General features: G+C 37.0%; 1 protein-coding gene across 3 annotated transcripts in view; it reads left to right on the forward strand.

The window, feature by feature from the left end:
- Window positions 1-24,733, forward strand: part of SLC13A1 (solute carrier family 13 member 1) — a 119,975-nt gene that overhangs the window by 59,260 nt on the left and 35,982 nt on the right. For all 3 annotated transcript variants that reach the window (XR_009403761.1, XM_059396488.1, XM_059396489.1), the window contains exons 8-12: window positions 10,843-10,962; window positions 15,367-15,465; window positions 15,875-15,976; window positions 19,056-19,162; window positions 21,720-21,829. Coding sequence is in view for 2 of the 3 variants with exons in the window: in XM_059396488.1 (XP_059252471.1) it covers window positions 10,843-10,962; window positions 15,367-15,465; window positions 15,875-15,976; window positions 19,056-19,162; window positions 21,720-21,829 (538 nt within the window). In the remaining variant the exon portion in view is untranslated. The remainder of the gene's footprint in view (window positions 1-10,842; window positions 10,963-15,366; window positions 15,466-15,874; window positions 15,977-19,055; window positions 19,163-21,719; window positions 21,830-24,733) is intronic.

Consider the following 24,733-nt stretch of genomic DNA (forward strand, 5'->3'; position numbering starts at 1 on the left):
GACCTTCCCTTCTACTAAGAGTTAAATATGGAGGAAATAGTGAATTAACAGGTGCCTAAAGGTTCCCCAAAGCAGCTCAGAAGAGATAACTCCTGGCTGACCATTCTAATCAAATGGGGGAAACATTTCTCGTTGCAAATAATACCGCAAATGATAGTTAACTAAAGTGAATAGGGATTATTTGCATAGGAAAATCTATGTAGGGTTGGGAACTAGCATTTGAACTTAAAAGATGAATGGTTTACAAAGTTGCTAATTACAGAAACCTTACCTAGAATTCAGAAAGATTTGAAGGATTGGGCAATTGCAAGAAATGGCAGTAATAAAGTATTCTAAGGACAGATAAATGACTCTAAATATAAGTTTGTAACTCTGATCTTAATCCATTGGAGAACATGACAAATCTGTGGGTAGAGTCAGATAACTTGGGTTAAAAATTCCACAGTTTTCAGACACTTTGTGAATTCAAACAATAAAAAGTGCATTATTCTCCCAAGATTCAAATTTTTCATATCTAAAATAATCACAATTCAGATTAGTATTGTGAGGATTAAATGAAGTAGACTATTTAAGAGAGCTCTTGTAAGAACTATTGAAAAAATAGCTTGAAAATCCATGCTTTTACGTGAGGGCTCAAACTGATTGTGCACCTGAGATGTATTTTCAGTACTAATAGGACAGATCATTAGAGTTCCAGCAAGGTAGGCAGCATTAAGGACTCTCTGGAATAGGATTTACATCTTTTCGCAGAAAAATTAGGGTTCAGAATCAGGAAAACTACATTCTTCAGAGCAGACTCACAGATTTTATGAACTTTCTTGAAATTATTTGCAAAATATTATGCATGCATAGCTTTTCCAAGAAATGTCTCACTCAAAAAATGTCACAGTCCATCCTAAAAAGAACAAGAACTGCATGCAAAGAACAGTGGTAGAGGGGCTTAGGACAATCTAACACTGACCACCGCATTTAATGATTTTTTTCTGTGATGATGCATCCATCCTGAATATTACAACAGACAATTTAGAAAGGAACCTTCAAAAGGCATCTGGTTTATAAGTGGGAGACTTCTGAAATTCACTGTGTCAGAGAGGAAGGATATCTCCAATGTATCTTTTAATTAAAGACAGGAAATGTATCTGACCTCTTTCTAAAAGCTACATTCCTATCCTTTTTCATGAATTGCCCAAGAAAAAAGATTCCACATTTCGGTCTTCTTGGTAAATCTTTTTCTAAAATTTATACCAAAATTTTATTGTGTTATTTTTAGCTTTAGACAACTTCTGGTTTCCACTATTCCCATGAGATTGATGTTGTTAAAGTAATCCATATTGCATTTGCCCTCAGTCTGCAGTCTTGTACAATGTACAACAAAATTTTCTTTCTTTTATTTAACTGTTCCCTCTTTAGATGCAGTAATCCATTTGCAATGACAGATTGGGAGCACTATAGCACTTTAAGAGAAGTGTTTTAATAACAGTTTTCCCTAATTATCCTTTCTTCTAATTCTCCTAATCATGGGAACTTGGCCAAATATTCTTTAAATTTAGAAAATGTTTAACATGTACTTTGAAATTTGGTGAAGTTTTTTCTTCAAAAGTTTGCTTTAATATTAGGAATTACACACAAACCGAAAGAAACTCAAAGTATCCCTTCTTGATAGAAAATACTAGAATAGAGTAGGAAAACAACCTTATGTGAAAAAATATAATTGATGTTATTAAACCAGCCAGATCTTTAACTCACTTTTTCTTAAATATTGGCCCTAAAATACAACAACATTTCAAAGCAACAATGAAATGAGATACATTCAGTTTTATTGGGAAAAGCGCCAAAAACTTAAAACTAGAGGGGAAAAAAAAAAGACTATATTTTTGTCCAGATGTTTGGAGCTGGAGAGAAATTGCTCTTTGTTTTCAAATATTCTACAATAATGCCACCTTTTCCTCTTGACACGCTTGCTGTCTATTCTAAAGCAATATCAACAGCCATTTTATATCATTTCATTTTGGATCTTGCCCAGCTCCATAGGTTCAGGAACCCTAACAATCAATGGTATCCTCCCATTGACCTCTAGAGAAAGGTGCTGTCTTACAAACAAACAATGGGAGGAAGAGACTGGATAACACATTTTACAGCCTTTGTTCACCCATCTATCAACCTATCACTTATCGATATAAAACACATTTATATGTAAGCATATATTATCTTTTGTTCTCTTTTTTGCACAAAGAATGTAAGAACAATGAATTATGAGAAAGCTGAATTTTATTCAGTGCAAAGAAAAGCAAACATTTATCCATACACTCAGTCAGTCAACAAACATTTGTTGAGGACTGATGGCGTACACGGTACTGTTTTGAATTTTTTTTGGAGAATGCAAAAAATAAAACTTGCCAGGAAACTTTGAGATTCTATCAGGTTTCCCCGATTAAATATACGTATGTGAAAACCATTAAAATTTTTAAAATGTAATAACATTTGGTTTTTGACATGTAGGAGGGAAGTAAGGTGATATGTATTGAACTCTTGCCAGAAATTTTACATGTATTTTAGTCCACACATATTCTATATCCCCTTGCTGTAAAGGTGGCATATAAAGGTGACTAAAGCATAGGCTCTGGGCTTAAAATGCCTGTGTTGAAATCCTAGCTCTTCCATTTACAAACTAGATGATCTTAGATTACTTTGAGCTTTAAGATTACTTAAGTAATCTAGGATCTTAGATTACTTTAAGCTCTCTTAAAGCTTGTTAACCTTGCAAGAAAAATGGAAAAACAATAAGATTTCTCTCTTAGAGAGTTGTTTAAAGTTTTACCAAAAAATAATAGTACTTTAAAAAATATCTAGTGCAGAGCATATGCTCAGTAAATGTTGATTATTACCATTAGAGTTGAAAAAGTTGATATTCAGCCTAGCAGACTGAAATCCAAACCATGGTCATTCAAACCTCAAGTCTGTCTCCCTAAAAAATCACCTCCCTAGAAACATTATTGAGCATGCATCCTAATAGAAGACCATAGCTGTGTGCAGTACGCCTCGATCATCGGAGAAAACTTGTCTGTACAATATGGCCCAATTTAAAAGAAGTAAACACAATATTTATGGAGAAAATGAAGGCAGATAATTTATAAAATCAAAGCACAAAAAGTTTGTAATTTTTTTTTTTGAAGACAGTAAAATAGTCTGTGGATTTTCTTTTCTTTCCTTTTTTTTCCTTACTGTTTAGAATAGCAATGTGCAGATTGATTGGCATCCTAAAAGTCTGCGGACAGGAGACCAATTAGGAGTCTGTTACCAAAGTGCTGACAAATGATAAGGGGAGAACTAAACTAGTTAGAAGTGATAGGATTAGACTCAAGACAGCAGTACAAGCAGAAAATGGTGAGCAATTAGGTGTGAGGATTTAAGGGCAATGAGGGGTTAAAAATTCCCAAGTCTGGGAATTTTTGCTAATATGGTTCAATAACTAGTGATGCCATGAACTTCTAGGTTCATTGGAGAAATTAACAAATTTGATTTTAGGTATATTAGAATGGTCTGCTAAGAGCCTATCCACTAGATTTCCAGTAGGCATTTGCAAATGAATTGTTGAAGTTAGTGAAAAATTTGAGGGCTGGATATATATATAAACACAGAAATTAGCATCTTGAATGCAGATATGGTCACATGGGGAGAAAAAAGAAGAATCAAGATAAGGATGGACCCTTGGGAAATACTGACAAGAAAGGAGATGAGAAAGGTTTATCAAAGTAGGTGGAGAACCAGGAGCATGGATATTTTGAAAGCTAAGTAAGACCATTTTCAAAATGGAGGATGGATCAGGAACAAGTGTGGCAGAGGGTCAAGTAGGATGATGGCTAAGAAAAGGCTTGGTTCTTATCAGTGTCCTCCAACAAAACAGTGGGAGGTGGGGCAGAATTTAGACTGGAAGGAGTTAAGATGTAAGTAGTAGCAGGGAGGGGAAAGCAGCTAATTTAAAAGATTTTTCAAGTTTGACAAAGTGAAGAAGAAAAGAATAAATATGTTATGACCAGAGACAGAGAGTTCTCCTAGAACAAGGAAGATGTCAGGTTTGTTTTACACTCAGGAAGGAAACTGTGAGAGAGATGTGATATTTTGAAAAGAAAGAAAAAGAGAGAAGAATATTGATTGGCTGGGTGTCAGGTAGAAGAAGAATGAAATTAGAAACAAGAGTAGAAATATTAGTGTTGGAAAAGAAGGATATTTCATCATGAGTAATAATGAGCAAGTAGAGAAAAAGTGAAGGCAGAGAAATTTCAGATCATGTATACAATTCCCTCATTTCACAGATGAGGAAACTGAGGCTCAGAGACTTTAAAGATGTATTTATTTAGTTTAGAGAGAGAGGGGGAGAGCACAGGTGGGAAGGGCAGAGAGGAAATCTGAAGCAGACTCTGCACTGAACATGGAGCCTGACTTGGGGCTCGATCTCATGAGCCTGAGATCATGACCTGAGCCCAAACCAAGAGTCAGACACTTAACCTACTCTACCACCTAGGTGCCCCAAGGCTCAGACACTTTAAATGTTGAACACTGGTCAACGGAGGAACTGCCAGGTAAAGTCAGATGGCCCGAGTCCCAGTGCTCTTTCCACCCCACAGTCTCTCTGTCTCACAGACCATATGTGAGGGTGCCAACTTGGCAAAGTTCTAAAAAAAGTAAGTTTGCTGCCAGTGACAAGAAGGACTACTTCAGTATTCACAGTCATGGGTTGTATTTTCTTTCTATAAAATGTAAGCATGCAGACATGACAAATGTCTTTTGAAATAGTTGCAAAGCTAAGTGTGTGGCTAGTTAGAACAAACGATCCCCTTGTTGTCATGAGCTGATATATAGTTTGGAAGGTGATTTTTTGAATAATATAAGATGGAGCTAATTATCTGACTCAACCATTAAGTACAAAATTTCCCACATTCTTAATTTTTGAATCTAGCACCAGGAGTACCTAAATTCTGATTCATCTGTGATTAACTGATCATTAGCCTTAACTACTCCTTAGAATAGAACATTCTGGAAATATTTTTTTTTTCTACCCACCTCTGTTAAAACCTTACAGGTTTGTTAGATTTTTATTGCCTCCTCTATTAGGTAAATCCTGCTGGGTCAGCGCTCTCTACCTGACCCTTACTCCATTCTGCTCCACTGATAATTCTTCCAGTCATGGCCCAATCTCCTCCCTTCCTGATGATATTGTTAATAAATACCACCTTGCAGTTAACCCATTTCTTCCTATTCTGGTTCTTGAAAGAACTACCAACGCTGTCTACTTCTTTCTCCACTTGGGTGGATGCTGTATCATCAGAGACTCTGTTCAGTTGGTCCTGTACCACCATTCCCATCTCTTATCATAAACTACATTTCTATAAACCTGTCTCATTCACACTCACGCAGGCCGTCACCCATTATGATTTGCAATCTTGTAGAGTCTGCATGAATCACTGTCTAATTCTTTAACACACCAGGGGGCATAGGTAGATGATCAGTAAACGTTGGCTGAGATGAACTGTACCAAGACATAAATGAAGTGCTTATTGTTCTTGGGAACTGGAACCATCTAAATAACGAAATAATCTTTTGATATTAAGATTATGCTAGTAAGGGAAATATTATTAGAGACAATGACTGCTTTCATAGCAGAGTAGTTTTGGTGCCTCAGTATTATTTAACAGCTATTAGTGAAGCCCCAAAATCACATCTACCAGATTAAAGTGGAAGATTATCACAAGTAATATTTCATAGCCTGCTAATTATCGAAGTATATTATTCAGCTTATGGGTGTCATCTGTGAAATATATGGGTATACAAAGATCATGGAAGGTAGTTTTATTATCAGTAATGATCACAGTCATTCTTACTAATTATGTGTTAAATTATAACTGTTCTGTGTTCACAAACTAAGAAATGGTAAAATAAATGTGCTCATAGATGCCCTATGTTCAAAGCCCACCTTTGTAATCCAGTTACCTAGCAATAGCTACCCTCAAAAGTTACCATGATTTTCCTCTGGAGAGAAGAACAATTATTATTTCTCAGAAATAATTTCTCTGGCAAATACTCTAGAAGAAATGTAAGTATTGCAGAGTTTGAACTCAGACCTTGGCTCAGATTTCAGTCTTTCCAATTATTAGCTTAATTTCTGTGAACATCTGCAAAATGGGGCAATACTAGAACTATTATTGTGAGGATTAAATGGGATAATGCAGCAAGGCTCTTAGCAAGAGGACCTGGCACCTAGGAAAATGTCAGTAACGCTAGCTGCTGTTGCTGCTGATCCTGCTTTTGCTATTGCTATTAAAAATATAAGCTTGGCTCATGAACAACAAGTAGTTAATATTTGAAAAGAAACGTCTGCAAATACACAAATACAAAACCGAAAAGTGGCTTTGACTCAGAAATAATCAAGGCAGTCATTAATCAAAAGGACTATAATCAGTGTGGACACAGCTTATAGTGCTCTCAAGGCCAAGATTGATTTCAAAGCTGTAAATTTCCACAACTACATAAATTCTTTTAAGGCCACTTCTGTGTATTTCATTAGTATCAGTGCTATCATCATTTTGTTGTTGGGCATAAGAGCTCTAACAAGACTATCTTCCTGAGCTTCAATAATGACAGGGCCCACATGCTTCAGGTCAAAGCATGTCTGTATTATGGTGAAATCATTTCAATAGTGTTCTAAAATGTCTTTTTTTTTTTTTTTTTTGTACCTGACGTATGGATATTTTGTACCCTGTCTTGTGGATATTTCACATGTACATGGAACTTTCTATTTTCACCTGAGGACCAGAGTTGAGGACACTGGGCTTTAATGAAAAGATATTGTATTTTAAATACTCCTCCTGGGGTAAAAATTGTACTTGACTGTACAATGTGACCTTGAACAATCCATTTAACCTTCTGAGACTTCGTATCTTCCTGTGTAAAATGGAAATATAATGCTTTCCTCACAGAATTTGTGTTAGCATTAAATGTGCTTAGCTCATCTGCTCATACCTAAACCTCTGCCTGACCTCTAAAACTTAGATGCCCCAAGGTACACTCCCTTTTCTCTTATCTCCATTTTCTCCTGAAATTTTTGCACCCATTTCTGTGGTTTGTAATATTACCAAATGTTGGTAACTGCCTATTTTATGTCTCTAACCTGCTGTCTGCACTCAGTTCCAAACTCACTTATCTAACTCCCTGTCCAACATGACCACTTGGAAAGCTAAGGGACATCTCGGATTAACACGCCCTTTGCAGTGCTTTGACCCACGACTCCCTTACCAGTCTTCCAATCTGTTCTTCTCTCAGACTTCAAATGGCACTTAGTCCCCCATTTCTCCACATTTTGTCCCCAAAATATTTAAAATTAATAGTCCTCTCTTCATCTTCACTGCTACCAATCTGACTTCAGCTAAAATTTACTCTACTTCCTACTCTATTCTACCCCCACTCCTCTGCCAAACTTTGTCTTCTAATAAATCTCCTTGTGTATTTGTTTTACTGCTTTACAAATTACCATTAACTTAGTGGCTTAAAACAGCATGAATTTATGACCTCATAATTTCCGTGGGTGAGGATTTCTAGACCAAGCTTATCTCTAAGTCCCTTGCTTAGGATCTTACCAGGCTGAAATCAAGGTGGCAGCTGGCCTTCAAATCTCCACAGAAAGTCCATGCTATATTCCAAGATCATTCAGGTTGTTGAATTCAGCTCCCTGTGGTTGAATTACCAAGGTGCCCATTTTATAGTCCATTTATTTGGCAGGGAGTCACCCTCAGCTTCTAGAGGCTATGCCTAGATCCTTGTGACTTAGTCCCTTCTCTGGCTACATGAAAGCTCACTTCTTCAGGCCAGCAGGAAAGGCTGCCATTTAAAGGCTCACTTGATTAACTCAGGTTTATCCAACTCTCCCTTTTAAATAACTCAAAGTCTATTAAATGGGGACCTTGGTGACCGCTGCAAAGTCCCTTCACTTTTTCCATAAAAGAACCTCATCACAGGAATGAAATCTCACCATATTCACAAATTCCACCCACACAGAAGGAGCAAGGATTACACAAGAAATGTATACCAGGGGCAGAAATCTAAGGGGTCATCTTGGAATTTGGCCTATCACACCTTGGCTTCCGCTCTTGTTGCCTTCAATCCTAAGGATCCATCTAAGCAGTATGTTTTATGTAAATTACAAATTTATGTAGACTTTAAATTAGATCATGTCACTAACTTATTTACTATGTTCCAATTACCTGTAATTGCATTTGTACAAAATTCAAATTCCTTCTGATGGCTTACAAGTTTTTATATGATCTGACCCCTACTGGCTACTTCTTAGACTCTATTTCAAGTCACTAACTTTAGCTCACTACCCACAGCCACACTGGCCTTCATATCCTCAAACATTCTACACTTATTCCTACCCCAGGGCCTTTGTACTTGCCACTTCCTCTGGAATACTGTTTCCCAGTTATTTACATGACCTATTCCTTCTTGCCATTTAGATCTCATTTCCAATATTATCTCTTTAACCACACTCTAAAATTTCTCCTTTGTTCTAGTAACTTTCTATTACATTATTTTGTTATATTTTCTGATTCTTTTTATGCTTACCTATTTACTGCCTGTGCTCCTCATTTAAAAGTAAACTTTATGAGAGCCTGGGCCACATCCATCTAATTCACCACTATATCCCCAATATCTAGAAGAGTGCCTGATACATGGTAGACATCCAAAAATACACTGTTGGGTGAAAGAAAAGATTCTATCAGAATTAATTGTATTTAACATGGTTCATGATGGAAGAATTCTATATTTACTTTAGGAAGATACTTGTAGTAACTTCACTTATACAAGTTATGAGGAAGTGGGGGGAAAACAGTGAAATTAATACCTCACAGTATGCCGTTCATTCCATTATCATTTGAAATATTCACACAGATACTAGTATAAAGGTTATGATCATGGAGGCCACTGTCCTATGTGGTATTCACATCCTTGCTAAAGAAAGAAACAAAAACAAAACAGAATTTTGCTTTTTCAGGCTTTCTTTTTCTTAAATGAACTATTCCTCCAGGCAAAAATTCTAAGAAACCCTTCTTCAGTTAAACAAATTTTACATGATTGGGTGGAAAGAACAACATAGCCTGATCTCAAGGTATGAGCCACAGATGGTGAAAAATGAAATTGGACTTAGGGTACTGTTTTGACCCTACATCTAGTAACATTTCTAAATGCCGTTAGGTTGAACAGAGTAACACAGGTCATCAGCTTGTAATCCAAGTCTGATAACTTGATGGGAAGTAAGCTTAAGCATTTCCTCCTTATTGCATTTTCCAACTGAAAACAACAAACTTTTTTTTTTTTTAAGTGAGCAACTCTCAGTAGAAGCTGATGGGCATGATAAAGCATTTTTCCATTCATCAATTCTCTGCATTCTCAAGCACATCTTATTCATCATTTGTCATTTCTAATTGCATAATATGTAAGCTAAGCTCTGGATCTTCTTGTGGTAGATAATAATCATCCTCAACTTGCTAATGATAACTCTAGTACCCACAGCTTCTTATAACCTCAAGGAAATTTGTAGAAAACATTGGAAATCTAGAGTTTTAAAAACCCATTATTTTTTAAAACTCTTTGCATTACTTAGCAACCATCCTAAAATAGAAGGAGAAACAATTTATAAAGTACAAAAATGTGGCTTATGTTGATGCATGTAGCATGAAACATTTCATTTATTTACATTGATTGTAAATGTAAATTCAAATAGAGTTTCAAATGTAAATTCAAAAATAAATTTGAATGTAAATTCAAATAGAACAAGAATTTAAAATCTATCATTTCTATAAATTTCTTTATATTTTGTAATTTCAAAAATAATTAAAATATGTTAATAATGTTTTTATTGCTTCTGTGTATTTCCTGAACTTTCCAAAGTTCCAGCTCTGTTTTTGTGTCATTGTGTGAAGAAAAAAATCAAGGACAAATGTTTTTCAAGTTTCCTGTTTTTCCCTCTTCTGTCATAAAATAGATAACTATATGAGAATTTATTTGGAATTTATACTACGTTTTGGAAACATAAATGTGAGGTCACCAGAAAAAACCTGCTTGTCTCTGACCACCACTCCCCAATTTTTTTGTTATTGTTTTGTGATTATGTGGGCAAAAACCCTGAAAATAACTAGGAGAAAAACTTTTAATTGTTTTTATCTGGTCCAGATTTGTTCCATTTGACTCAGCCTCAAAGCCCTGTCTAAACTCTAAGAAGAAAAGGCTAGCATATGCCTGGTAAGATGGGTTACAGTTTCTTCAAGGCAGAGGAAACAGAGGGAAAACAGCTATAGGAGACAACATGGTTGGATCAGAGTCCCTTCCCAAGTGCCTACAGTGCCAGCTACCATTGTGAAGTGGTGGCCGACATTCAGGTCCGTGAAGTTCATTTTCACCTGCTCCCTTGTCCGCTCGGCTCACCCCACTCACATACTGATACTTTGAGAGCTAACAAGAGGCACGCATACCCATGCATTCCCACTTCTGGTGCATTGAGTGAGTGTCGGGCACTGTGCTAGCTTTCCCAAGCTCTTCCTTACAGATCAAACAAAGGAACAAAAATCACAGCAGACACACTCTTGCTTGTATGGGAAGCAGCAACAATTATTAGTTACAGAATCAGGACAAAAGGTAAGAGGTAAAGCCTATACTCAATGATGAGAAGGTCCCACATCTTCCCTGTCGGCTGGGAGCCCCGGGAAGGATGTGAACTGTTGCTTCCCACGGACTGGCAGGAGGGATTACACTTGTATGCTCCCAAGCACATTTTTCTGTCTTTTTACACAGGCGCTACCCTGACTGTCATTGCATTAACTTTGGATCATGGTTTATGCTCTCCTTCCCGGCTGCTATTATTATTCTGTTATTGTCCTGGATCTGGCTTCAATGGCTTTTCCTAGGATTCAAGTAAGTAAATATTGCATGTTAATCAGATAAATAAAGGTGTTTCGGTTCCCACTTCTCAGCTGCTCACCCACTGCTCTTTGACCTGTTTCACACACATGGAGTTTCTGCATTTCTGTTCCTCACAAAACTGCCACACATGAGCACATATTTTAAGGATAAGCTAGAATATCATCTAAACAATGTGGGCTGTGGAGGAGAGTTTGTAAAAAGCAAATCCATCTCATTCTCCGTTGAGTCCTGAGCTAATAATTTATTAATCAGCCAGAAGGGCATAAGGAACTCATTATAATAAGGACCCAGTCCAGCTTGTTAAAGTGGAATTTCAAGAGGTTTTGCCCCTCCTCTTGGTTGTATGTGGGAATTTCATCTGGCTATCTAGTTACTTTAAACTGTAACATGCAAGATTCTTGCTTCATCCTACCACCAAAACTGCTATGTCCTTGGAAAAAAATCACATAAAGACATGAGAGGGTGCCCTGTGGGAAGAATGTTGGATTAGGAATCAGAAGACCAGGGACAAATTTGTAGCTTCTCACAATGAGTGGTCTTTCTCAGTTTTGGTGTTTTCAACTGTAAAATGATGGAATTTAACTGGAAGATCAGTCAGATCACTTCCAGTGATGTAACTCGAATACATTTGTGTCCAAGCTGAAAAACATCGAATATATGGATTCAAGGAGAATTTGCAAATATTGCCTTGGCTGAGACAGAAGCAAGCAGCTCATAATTGCCGATGAGCTACTTAAATGATATAAATGACAGCCAGCATTTAAAATTATGAAGGGCTCCACAGCAAAATCTAAAATGCAGCTTTACATATTTATGGATAACAATACTCTAAAAAGAAAGGGGAAATGACTATCGATCAAACCCTGAGAATCTGTTCCTGAAAAAACCAAATTCAAATTCATCTTTATTGGCTTTTAGTTATATAATTTCAAGGACCTATGAACAAAACAACAGGAGATCTACTAAGCAGGTGAGACTGAAGTCAGCTACATGTACTTCCTTAGAAAAGCAAAGCACTGGGAGCAGGTGGCATTCCATGCCCAGGCCCCAATTTTCCACGCTGAGTCATTTAAGGACTGGTATTCTTCCCTCTCCATTCCTCTTCCTGGTTTTTCTCCAAAACCGCCACAGTCTTGTTAGTAGTGGGAAGATGGTACTGATGATTTAAAAAAAAAAAAATCCATTCGTCCAGATTGTGGGAGCAGCATGTGGCAGTCCTTCTGCTGAAGCAAATGTGTGGGATGTCACTGACTTCGGCAGGTGGGCATCAGTGGGGAGAGGCCAGCTGCATACTAAATGCCCCTTCCTGGAAATCCAGGCCTCCGGGGGTCTATTCAGTTGCCCAGGTAGCAATGCAGGATGCAAAGAATCCCAGCTAAGGGAGGAAGCGTCCAGTCACGGACCCGTAGCAGTTTCCTTCTTTGTCACCACATATAATGACTTATAAAAAATGTCAGCAACCATGGTCATTATTTTGAAATGGCCCACCACGTATAAAGGAGAAATTAAGAAAATAAAGGGCAGATGGATTGAAAGGTGTTGTCTATAAGATCAAAAAGCCTGCCAAGTGCATACATTAGGTAAATCCATAAGTCATGATCAGTGGCATACTTAAATAGTCCTGTTGTGTGGGTGATTGGTTAGATTGGTTACACCGCTTACCGCTCTGGCTAATTTTTCAGTGTCCATTTCAGCCAGTCAGGGTCTTCACTTCCAGAGGTTTTAGATCAACACACAGAAATTATCAGCCACTCGCCTGGCAGGCGGCCATACATTCTGGTTAGTGTGTTGGCTGTTAACACAGTCAACTCACCCACTGTAAATGACCCCACCATACTTGGAAGGAGAAGCTCATCTATCAGCGCCCCAAACTTGTTTAAATGAAGAGCTGGATGTGTTGTCATATGCTTCATCGGTTCCTTTGTGAGGGCATTAACCTGCATTTGTAGCAAAGCCAGCATGGCTTTCGATTTAACTATTTATCATCCCCAACCAAAGAGACCAGGTACATGTGCAGTCTACCAGGTGGAAAACATTTTTTAAGGAGGAAGAAGGAGCAGGGGGAGGGGCAGCAGGAGAGAAAGAATCTTCAGCAGGCTCCACAAGCAGCACAGAGCCCAATATGGGGCTCGATCTCGTGATCCTGAGATCACGACCCAAGAGTCAGATGCTAAACCTACTGAGCCACCCAGGTGCCCCAAGACTCACCTATTTTTTTAATTCTACTTTTCTGTTCTACAGTAGGATCTCAAAGTAGTCCATGGCTCAGTTTCTTATAATACTAGTATTTATATTGTGACAAGGGGTAAAATTTCAAGACTGGCACTTGCCAGTATTTTAGTTGAGATTACAAAAATTAAATATTACTTCATGGATCCTAAATATAACAACATCCATCTAATGTTCAGTGGTTGGAGTGTGCACAGGAGAATGATTTTGAATGTGTAGGATGGATGATTTAAGAATTGGGGAAACTCTCTTCCTTTGAACAAGTCTGTGTAGCAGGGCTACAGAAAAAATAAGTAAATCAAATGTCTTTGTGGGATAGCTACATTCATACCACCTTAGTCTTCCTATTTTCTCCCTCATATATATCCATGTTTAGTCCAACAATTTTACATGACAGCATTATCCTGCATTCTTTCTTTTTCTAAAACTGTTTTTACTGATGTATGACTGGCATACAAAAAACCATAGATATTTAATGTATACAACTTAATGTGCTTGGAGATACATATACGCTCATGAACCATCATCCATGGCCATCAATCAAGGCCATCAACTTTTCCATCACCTTCCAAGTTTCCTCTTGCCCCCTTTGCTTTTTGAGGTTTTTTTTTTTTTCCTTTTATGGTAAAAGCACTTATCACAAGACCAACCCTCTGAGTAAATTTTTAAGTATACAATACAGTGTTGCTAATCACAGGCCTTATTTTAAGCAGTAGATTTCCAGAACTTACTTATTTTTTATAACTGGAACTTTGTACTCTTTGATAAACACCTCCCCATTTCCATCTCCTTCCATTTCCTGGGAAACAACTGTTTTACTCTCTGTTTTCATGTGTTTGATTATTTTAGACTCTACGTATAAGATCTTACAATATTTGTTTTCCTGTGTCTGGTTTATGTCACTTAGCATAATGTCCTCCAAGTCCATCTGTGTTGTTATAAACGGCAGGATTTCCTGCTTCTTTAAGGCCAAGTTATTGTCCATTGTACGTATTTACCACCTTTTCTTTTCTTTCTGTGCCACTTTTTCTTTATCCACTTGTCAGTGGGCATCTGTGTTGTTCCCATATCTTGGCTACAGCGAATCATGTTGCAGTAGACATGTGAGTGCAGTTATCTCTTCAGATCCAGATTTCAGTTCCTTAGGATATACACTCAGAAATGCCTTCCTTACCCACACATAAAGTAATCTGAATGAGCTACTTATAGACATTCCAAAAGATAGAACATAAGAATTGAACCATTTGCTCATTTGTTTATTCCCTGGAGGGATTTTTAAAAATCTAATCCTATAGCAGTACTACACACACACACACACACACACACACACACAATTTTTTTTTGAAGACCCTGGACTTCAGGAAAGAAAAGTTAGTCACAAGGGAAAGGTATATATAAAGCAGCCTCTGAAAGAAAGAGAGACTGGCAGTTAGTATTGACAATAGATAGAAGACTAGTGGATTCTATCAGGGCATAAGAGACGAAGAAATTGAAAAAAAAAAGTAATAGAGTTGGTTTTCGTTCTAAGAGATCTAGCGTAGACTCCGCTCACGAGTAATGTATGTGACTTCTCTGCTCCAGTGACCACTCTGCCTAGTGGTTTGAGTCCTGTGTATTCTGGGCAGACTGATGGATCTGACAACCAGCCGTCTCATCAATCTGAGCAAGGTACTGTGGAGTTGATGAGTCACGTATTTCTAGTATGTGCCCATGTCGAGAGTTACTGTGCCAGAGCAAACATCGGAGACTCTGCCCTGCCCTCCAATAACTCATTATCTAACTAGCAAGAGAAAACTTACACATGGGCAGCAACTGACTATCAAGATAGACAATAAAGAAATGAACATCTGTAACAATCAGGTATATAACAAAGTATTCAATTGGAGATGAGCCACACGTTGCAAAATTCCAATAGTGCGAACAGACTTGGAAGACATCAGGGTAAGAGGTGTGAAAATATGGAACAAAAATTAGCCCTTGAAAATGGAGCAAACCAGGCCAAACAGGAAAAGGGAGAGGGGACATTCGAAGAAGGGGATAGAAGTATAGGCATTATGCACAGATTGCTGTTACTGGCAAGGAGGTTAGTATTTTTTAAAGCTTTCACACAAATCTCTTCTATAAAGGGAGACTTCTTTGCTTAACAGGCTCCGTTATTCTTTTCAGTTTTAAGGAGATGTTCAAATGTGGCAAGACCAAAACCGCCAAACAAAAAGCTTGTGCTGAGGTGATTAAACAAGAATACCAAAAACTTGGGCCACTGAGGTAAGACACACACGTACACAGGCGTACAGGCAAACACACCCGCGCACGGATACACGCTGCTTATACTGCAAGTATCTGTTTAAAACTAAACATGCACGTAATCATCTGCAGTGTATTAGAACACCTGGTAAGGGTCTTGAACATGCTGACTGTTGTAGCTATAACTCAACATAACAAAATGAGTACTTTCGTCTAACTAAAATTTACCAGATAGAATGAAAAGCAGCCAAAGACCCACAGAGGAGTCAAGTCTTTTTCTAACTGTGCAGATTCTCTCAAATTACTGACACAGAATCATCTGGTTTTTAGTGTTTAGTGTTCTGCTAAGATTGCTCTGCCAGTAGCTCAGGGAGTTTCTACAAATTTCCTGACTGAGAAGATAAACAAAAGGATTGGAATTTTCCCACAGGTATCAGGAAATTGTGACCTTGGTGCTCTTCATTGTAATGGCTCTGCTGTGGTTTAGCCGAGATCCTGGGTTTATTTCTGGTTGGTCTGCTCTTTTTCCCAAGTAAGCATTCCGTATTGTCAACCCTTCCTGTTTTATTCTGTTTCTCTCCTCAGTGGTTCCTATAACTCTGAAAGATTGCATGGGATTCTTTTCCTTTCTTTCCATTGAAAAGTTTGTTTAATAGTAATCTTCCCAGGAAGGAAAATGGTAAGGAATGAAATCCAGGGTAGGACCTCAGATAAGATAATCATATACACTGTAACTAAAAGTCAGGCTCCTTCAGACAATGCTGTTTCCATCCTTACAAAATAAATAAATAAATAGGAATGCAAACAGAAAGCCGTGTTCTGTGCTTGGGTTGGCTCTTCCACTTTGGGCAAGTCACTTGCCAATCAGTTTCTTCATCTGTAAGATGAAGCGAATAATGGCACTTAACAATGGTGCTGCCATTCTCCCTAAGTGTAATATAAATGTTTATTATGTGAGATAAATCCCACTCTATCCTTCACGTTCTTTGGTTTTTGCCAACTTATTTTTTTATTCAGTTCACTATCTTGTTTTTTTTTTCTAATTATGTTCATTTTTATACTAGTTCACTATAAATCTGTCCCTACCCTTACTTTGTAAATAAGGAATTCCCGAGTAAGTAATAAGAGTGATTGTACAAACTAATCTTAGAAGCTGGGTTGAGTTAATTTTATCTCACAGTGTCTTCTAGACCAGCAGTCATGCTGAGTCATATAAAGTGAGGGGGATAATGATAGTGTGATTTTTCTAAATTAAGGACCATCCTACATATCAATATAAATACTTTGGTTTTGAAATTTGTATTGTTAATCCATTTTTCACTGAAGTACTTGAGTTCCTAGATTGAGCAGATCCCTGATGATGACTTCCTGTCTCACATCCCACAGCAAGAATCCATGTTTGTGGGGACAGAAACCAAAATTGTTCGGGTTCAAAGTATTCTGCCTACATGGAATAAAGAATTCCCTCTCTTCTTTAACCAGGGCCTCATGGCTATGTAGGCATTGACAACATTTTTTAAAGGTGCAAAGTCTGTGTGCAAATTCCTGTGATATGGTAGCACACAAGTGCACCAATGTGATATGGTAGCACATTTCAAAGGATCGGCTTCAGTTGATACTTTTTGTTTGGAACTAGGACTTTTCCCTTTGAAAAGCCTAAATAAAATGCAGCATCCAGTTATTCAATGCAAATTATTCATAGCCAACTTTCATTTAACAGTTTGAGTGTTACTTTTTAGTTTTGTAATAGATCCTAAACCAACATAAAGTAATTATTTTCCTTTTTAAAATCCCACTCCAATTATGTTAGGTAGGGAGAGTGTTCTCTAAACACCAGTGTGTAAAAACCAATGAAATCAGACAGTAGCTAATAAAAACCAGGAAGAAAGCCCAGTAGAAAATTCAATATAATCAGTTTCTAATTTCTATTCCTTACAGAAGGAAAGTATAATTCAGGAGATATTTCACTTGCAGCAGAACAGATTATATTTGCTATAGGCAGATGCTTGTGTTACCTAGAATTCTGAGGGAAAACAATGGGAGAAGGAACAAAGGTTTAAGAGAAGTGGTTTGAGGATACAAATCTGATCAACTTTGATTCATAAATTGCGAAAGCAAATAAAATTTGTGTAACCCTAATATTTTGTAATACGGAGACAGCCTTCTTTCATAATAAACTAAAAATATGATGAAAATAAACTAATAATAAAATAATTATGGTTTTAAAAGTCTTTGGAACAAAATTACTTCAGCATTTATGGCTTGATTTTATTTAAAGTATCTTCTGTAGAATATATTTGTAATATAGAGATTCTAAGCATTTAGAATTTCCAAAACTAGAATGATATATCAAGATTTATAGCTACCACCTAATGTTTTCATCCCATCTGTTTGAACCTGGACTGAATTCAGTGTGTCTTTTCATATAAAACAAAATCAGATTACATGATCCCTGACCTAATTTGGCAAAAATACCATAAGAAAATTACAACTCAAATAAAAGCAATAAGGAGCAATAAAATAGTAAATATTGGTTAAGTTTGTTGAATAAATTATACCAAGATAGCTTTTTGCTCAGCAAAAAATAAACAAAATCCATATTTAAGGAAAACAAACTCCTTTATAAAATTGTCAGATTGAATAAAATAATATACTTCCTTGATTATTTAGACTGCTCAAGTAAATCACAGAAGTAGAGAGTAGTGTCTATAGTATGTACACATTACTGAGTTACAAGGGAGCAAAATAACCTCTAGGGTGTACACATGCTTCTAAGACTACAAAGATTCTAGATAATATTGCTGAATCTTAAAACCGAGTTCTAATTATTTATGTCTGTTTCATTTATAGCTGGTTTCCAGGTGCTTCTTAACTATTGAGGCTTCTGGGAGCCTGTCTTACTTGCTGGAATGGCCTGGTGATTCTAAGACCCCATCTGTTCCTGAATCACTCTTAATTTGTATAACAATCATTTATGAGCATCTCATGAACCATTCTAATAATTAATATTCTTGATTGAGTTTCATAGGGTGCAAAGCATTAAATGGGTTGATTTCATTTATATGATATGGCTGGGCCCTATAATCACAGTAGCAGATGTTATATCTTAAAAAAAAAAAAAAAGAAAACAGATCAATTTCTTTTTATAATTTAGAGAAGAGTTTTAGAGGACTCCAGAAACACCCTTTCCTTGCCACAATTCAATAGTAGGATGTTACACAACAATTATTTAGGGCTTTGCCTAGTCTAGTAATTGTTTTTGCCTCAATTCTCTGCCAGTATAATGAAAAGAAATAATACAAAGAAAAAATTGTTTACCAAATCCTTAAGCTTTACCTAAAAAGAAATTTGCCGTGGAAGGCTAGTATGTCAGTATATGTATTCATGGTTTTGAAAATAAGGAGACATATATGGAAACAATGGGAACACAGTCTGAGATTTTTAGCTTGGTTGGAAATTTGGTTGAAAATCCATAGATTTTAGGACATATTATCCAGAATTACTAACCTGTACCATAACTACTACTTGTAGGCCAATAGCATAGTCAATTGCTGTTCAGTTCATACAAATTTTGATGCCATTTTTTAATGTACACATCTGTCCTTTTTCAGGTATCCTGGATTTGCTACAGATTCAACTGTTGCCTTACTTATAGGAATCCTATTCTTTCTTATCCCAGCTAAGAGATTGACTAAAACTACACCTACAGGAGAAATTGGTTGAGTATTATTTATAATTCTGAATCAATTTGACAGAATTACAAAACTTCTGCAAAAATTACAAAATTCAGTTGGTTTCAGTTAGCACTTAGAACAGAAGGAATGGACATACTCACACAGCTCCTGGCTTAGGATGCCCTGTGTGCACACTACAACCCTTATTCAACTAGCACATGTCCTCCCCCTACAAGAAGGATCATCTTACTTGGCAGAAGTGAGAAGTAGATTTCATTACGCACCATGGTTAGAATTCTACTTCGAGTGACACTATGTGGTCCACAATAAGCCCACTTTCCCTGCCATAATCAGAATTAATCTTACTATTGGCAAACATAGGAACAGGAACTTGGAAGTCACACTTCATGATGAGCCCTTGGTAATAAATGCTGAGGATCTAAAAAGGTGAGGAGTTTCAAGAGAATGAGCATTTACAGCCTCATAGTAATCCTGGAGAGAATGCAAATCAAACCCACACTTAGCCAGAACTTAGTGTCACAAATGAAAGACAAGGTATTCAGGGTGAGCATTCCTTGTCTTTGTAATACATGGACAAAAAGTATGTTTATGTAAACATACCCTCCTTCTCCTAATACACACAAACTTTTAAAACATAGGATTCATTCATATCTGTGCTTTATACTAATACAGCTTGTTTTGGGTAGTCAGATTCCTATGCTGTTATTGTGGGACAAATAGTTTAAAATTGTTTAGAAATAGTCTAGTAGAGTTGTGGGGTTTTTTTTTTTTTATTGTTGGGTTTTCTTTTATTTCTCTCTTTTCCTCCTTTTTTCACTTGGATGGAACTGGGATTCATGCAGTTGGGTTGGCACACCTGACTTCCTGAGTCCAAATTAATAAATGACTAGTGAGTCAGATATCTAGGACATGACATATGTAAATAACATAACATTGATATAAATGCCTTTTGTTCATTACTTGAAATTAGGATATCTCAAAGTGTGTTATAAGGAGATATAAAAGTACAGAGAAATAATTTCTATGAGACTCTGAGGACATTGACCATTGCAGTCAAAGCCCTAAGGCCTGTCAATGGCAACTGTTGAAGAACCAATGCTTGGCTTAAATTTCCTGGCTCCCACATCTGAATCCCACTCTCAGAAAGAACTTTGCTTTTGTTGGGGAGAAAGAATTTTCTTTGCCCTTCAAGACCCTTCTTGCTGGACTAAGAATCAAGTTGACATAAGACGGATTAATGGTAGAAAGTCAAATATAGTAGTGTACATACAGGGAATCCACACAGACATGGAAGTTCCAAAGACAATGAAGCAATATCACTCTTATATGAGCTAAGAGGAGGGGTAAGTGTCTGAGGATACAAAGAGAAGAAAGACCATTAGTGGGAAGGCAAAAGGAGACATTTGGAAAACAAAGGGTGCCTAATTATGCAGTTAAGTTTCTTAGGTAAAGAAAAATCTTTATTAATCCCTCTCTCTTCCTGGTACAAGCAGGTAGTTGAGGGGTAGGCCAAGAGCTTTTTCTGAATCTTCTGTGTTTTGATTTTGATTGCTTTTAACTCACAATAATGTTCATGCCAAAGTGGCCCACCTTGGGGCAGCCTGCACTTGGACCACATACCCCCTTCCACCATTCTCTCTCTTCTCATTCTTCAATTCTTATTCTCCCTGATAAACTCATCCACACTAGGTTTAAAAATGAAAAATAAGACATTACATGTTAAGTTTTACATGAGAGGTAGATTTCAGAGATGTTTATATTTTAATAGGATATATGCCTTAATTCAAGTAAGAATAGCAAAATTTCCAACAATGGTGATTGTAGGCTTGGCTTAGGTTTGGGGGAAGGAAATAGGAAAAAATCTTATTAGTAACCCTAAAATCATACCATGTAGAAGGCTGCTTGTTACACACAAATGTTAAATGTTAAATGTTTCTTCTCAATAAATCAAATGAGCCATTATGACCCAACTATCAAGAGAAATCTTTATGATAATTGATTTATAAGAATTTTAAGAGTTTTATGAATGATACTTAAATTATTTAATCTGAACTTTGATTTTAAACTGAAATCCTGATGAATCTATTATGACCCTCCTCATGATTTGGGGAAAAAAAAGCAATATTCAAGTAAATACTAGTGAATAAAATTATAATATTATACTGATATTAGAACCAATGGCACATTACATTATGCATAGCAAAAAATAGTACAGTCTGACGCACTGAGTTGCCCGAGGGAGGCAAAGATGTTAGTGCAATGAATGAATGAGTGAATGAATGCTTGAATGAATGAATGAGTGGCATTATAAACGACAATGTTATAATCTATCTAAATTTACTCTATTTTATGATCCAATGAATTTTTCCAAGTTATGACATTTTTAAAAACATTTTTGTAATACAGTGTTCCACCTCAGCCTGGTAGAAATTACTCAAAGCCTAAATCAAGTTCCCTATCTATAAACAATATAGGAATATTAAAAAATTCTTATGAAATGGTGATTTAGGATAATAGAGAAAAATGTCATATTGTCATATTTTAAGCAATATATAAACTACAGGACTTGTGTTTTTGCAGTTGCTTTTGATTATTCACCACTGATTACTTGGAAAGAATTCCAGTCATTCATGCCCTGGGATATAGCCATTCTTGTTGGTGGAGGGTTTGCCTTGGCAGATGGCTGTGAGGTAATACTCTGTGCCTAAGACATTTAACAATTAACTAGAATTTTCAAAAGAACAGGAGATATTCAAGCTTTGGTATATTCAACTTTAGCCTATCATTTTAATGATGCAGATTTCAATAGCCATGCATTAATTATACTACACAGATGAAGTGAGTTTAATAATTTTTACAGGCTGTAGGCATAAAACATCATTTTTTTAAAATGCTGCCCCAATATGGCAAAAGGAATAAAGCAAAGAAGATTAGAATTCTCTCACACTGTTTTTCAAGAGACAGAGAGAAAGTAAGCATGGGGTAGGCCAGGAGGAGCAGAGAGGGAGAGAGAGAGAGATTTGCAAAGAGCAATATGCTGAGTGCAGAGCCCGACCCTAAGATCATGACCGGAGCCAAAATCAAGAGTCAGACTGTTAACTGACTGAGACATCCAGATGCCCCAAAGAATAGAATTCTTAGCTTAGCTATTAGAAAATTAGCTAAGTAAGAAAAAAAGATATATAAAAATCATACATACAATGATTCCTAGCAAAACATTTTGTTCATAACTTTATCCTTATTTCATGATGACAATTTTTAAAGATTTTATTTATTCATTTGACAGGCAGAGCACACAAGTAGGCAGAGAGGCAGGCAGAGAGAGAGGTGGAAGCAGGCTCCCTGCTGAGCAGAGAGCCCAATGCAGGGCTCGATCACAGGACCCTGGGACCATGACCTGAGCCAAAGGCAGAAGCTTTAAACCACTGAGCCACCCAGGTGCCCCTTTCATGACAAATTTGAGTAGGTCACAGACCTACTCAATAGGTCTGCTTCAATATAGGATAGCCCTAAGGCTGTCAAAGAAAGAGAGTAAGAAAAAACAGTACTTTATTACTTACTTATTTATTACATATTCAGGGGGAGCCTGGGAGACTCAGTTGTTAAGTGTCTGCCTTTGGCTCAGGTCATGATCCCGGGGTCCTGGGTTCAAGCTCTGCATCAGGCTCCCTGCCCAGCAGGAAGCCTGCTTCTCCCTCTCCCACTCCCCATGCTTGTTCCCCCTCTTGCTGTCTCTCTCTCTGTCAAATACCAAGGGAAAAAACAACAACAACAAAAAAAAAACTCTGTTGCATATTAAGTACATTAAAGGTACTTTGTACATGTTTATTGAATGAAGTCCAGAGAGGATTTTACATAACTATGGCTAATATTATATTATGTCCAATTTTAGGGAGAAATGAAACTACCGTGAGGAATAAAGTTGCTATTTCGTTGGCCTATCCTCTATCCAGTTTATAAAAAGGTCAAGTCTAGGGAGGCCTTTGTCACTTGAAAGTCACTGTAGGACTCTTTAGAAGAAAAGTATCCTCTCAAAAAGTCCATGAAAAGTTTTTACTCTTTGACTCATTAAAAACCTCTCATTCCTGTATTTCATAGCCTTCTGTGAAACACTTAAAGGTCATAGCTGTTCCATTTCCTTATTCAGTCATCAAAGTAAAAAGGACAGTGAGAGAGAGGTGTGGTGGTCCAGGCTTTAATTTCTGGAAAGTTATTTTTTTAGTTTTCTCGAGATAAATAACTATCCGCTATCTTCTTACTGGCCTCTAGGGAGACGTTTTGCTTCTGACTTCATTGTCATTTTTTTCCGTATGCTATTTGGACACTGAGCTCTCAGGTATACGATTTAGTAAGGGGTGCAAATCTTTGAAATCGTCTCCATTTTGAGTGCCACTTACAATGTTGTTTTACATCAGATTTGGCTTGCCTCATAGACCGCTCAGATGTAAATGATAGAGATATAAGGCAAATACACTCTTCTACTATTACAGCAAGAATGAGATCTGGTTTCTGAGAATCAATAACTTCCATTCTTTTGACTGATAATTTGAATTGTGAGGGAATAAGAATGAGCAATTCTGACATTGATATGAAATTTGTCGATCTCTGCTTCCCAGAATTTCTGTCTGAATTGCACTCCAGATACTCAAAGGGATTTTAAAAGCATTGGCCAGACCCTAGAATTGCAAAAGCTAAGAAAATGAGAAGTCACAGACTTCTGATACACTAGGCTCTCTCACTGGCAGAACTAGGGAAACCTTGGAGGGGAGTCTTGAAGTTCCTAATACAAAAAATTGAATTTCTATGGGATATCTAGAATAATCCTACCCTTGAGTAGGTATACTGAAGCCATGAGCTTCAAAAATATGTTACAAAGAGGGGCACCTGGGTGGCTCAGCGGGTTAAAGCCTCTGCCTTCGGCCCAGGTCATGATCCCAGGACCCTGGGATCGAGCCCCGCATCGGGCTCTCTGCTCAGTGCAGAGCCTGCTTCTCTCTCTCTCTCTCTCTGCCTGCCTCTCTGCTACTTGTGTTCTCTGTCAAATAAATAAATAAAATCTTAAAAAAAAAAAAATATGTTACAAAGATTTGGAGATATTTACTCTTCTAAAATTTTGTTTCAAACTCTATTTAGTTTGGCAAATGGCCAGAACTAGATAACTCTTCTGTTTGGGAGAAGATAGCCGCTAGCTACTAAAGCATTCACCTCTTTGTAATTCCCCATCTCTTAAATGCCCTTTAACATAGTTTTAGCATAATCACAGTACACTAAGTGACTCAGGTATGAGTAATATTCATATACTCATAATGGCAAACTTTAAACATTGATTTAATTAATGTTGATATATAAGTAAAAGAAATAAAGGGACAGGAAATATATGTATGGTAGATGGCGTAAGAAAGCTAAATCCTTATGTAACATGTTAGTCAGTAAATAATGTCTAAATTTAAAAATGAGGAAAAAGCATAATTTAAAAAGTAGCCATAAATAGCTAATAGGGGTTGAAAGCTGTCTCTGGAGAACACAACTTAGGAGATGTGAGAGGTAGACCAGAGGACTGCCATTTTCCTAAAGCCCTGTACCAAATGACTTGC

Source organism: Mustela nigripes, chromosome 4, assembly GCF_022355385.1.
Source record: "Mustela nigripes isolate SB6536 chromosome 4, MUSNIG.SB6536, whole genome shotgun sequence".
Classification (NCBI taxonomy): domain Eukaryota; kingdom Metazoa; phylum Chordata; class Mammalia; order Carnivora; family Mustelidae; genus Mustela; species Mustela nigripes.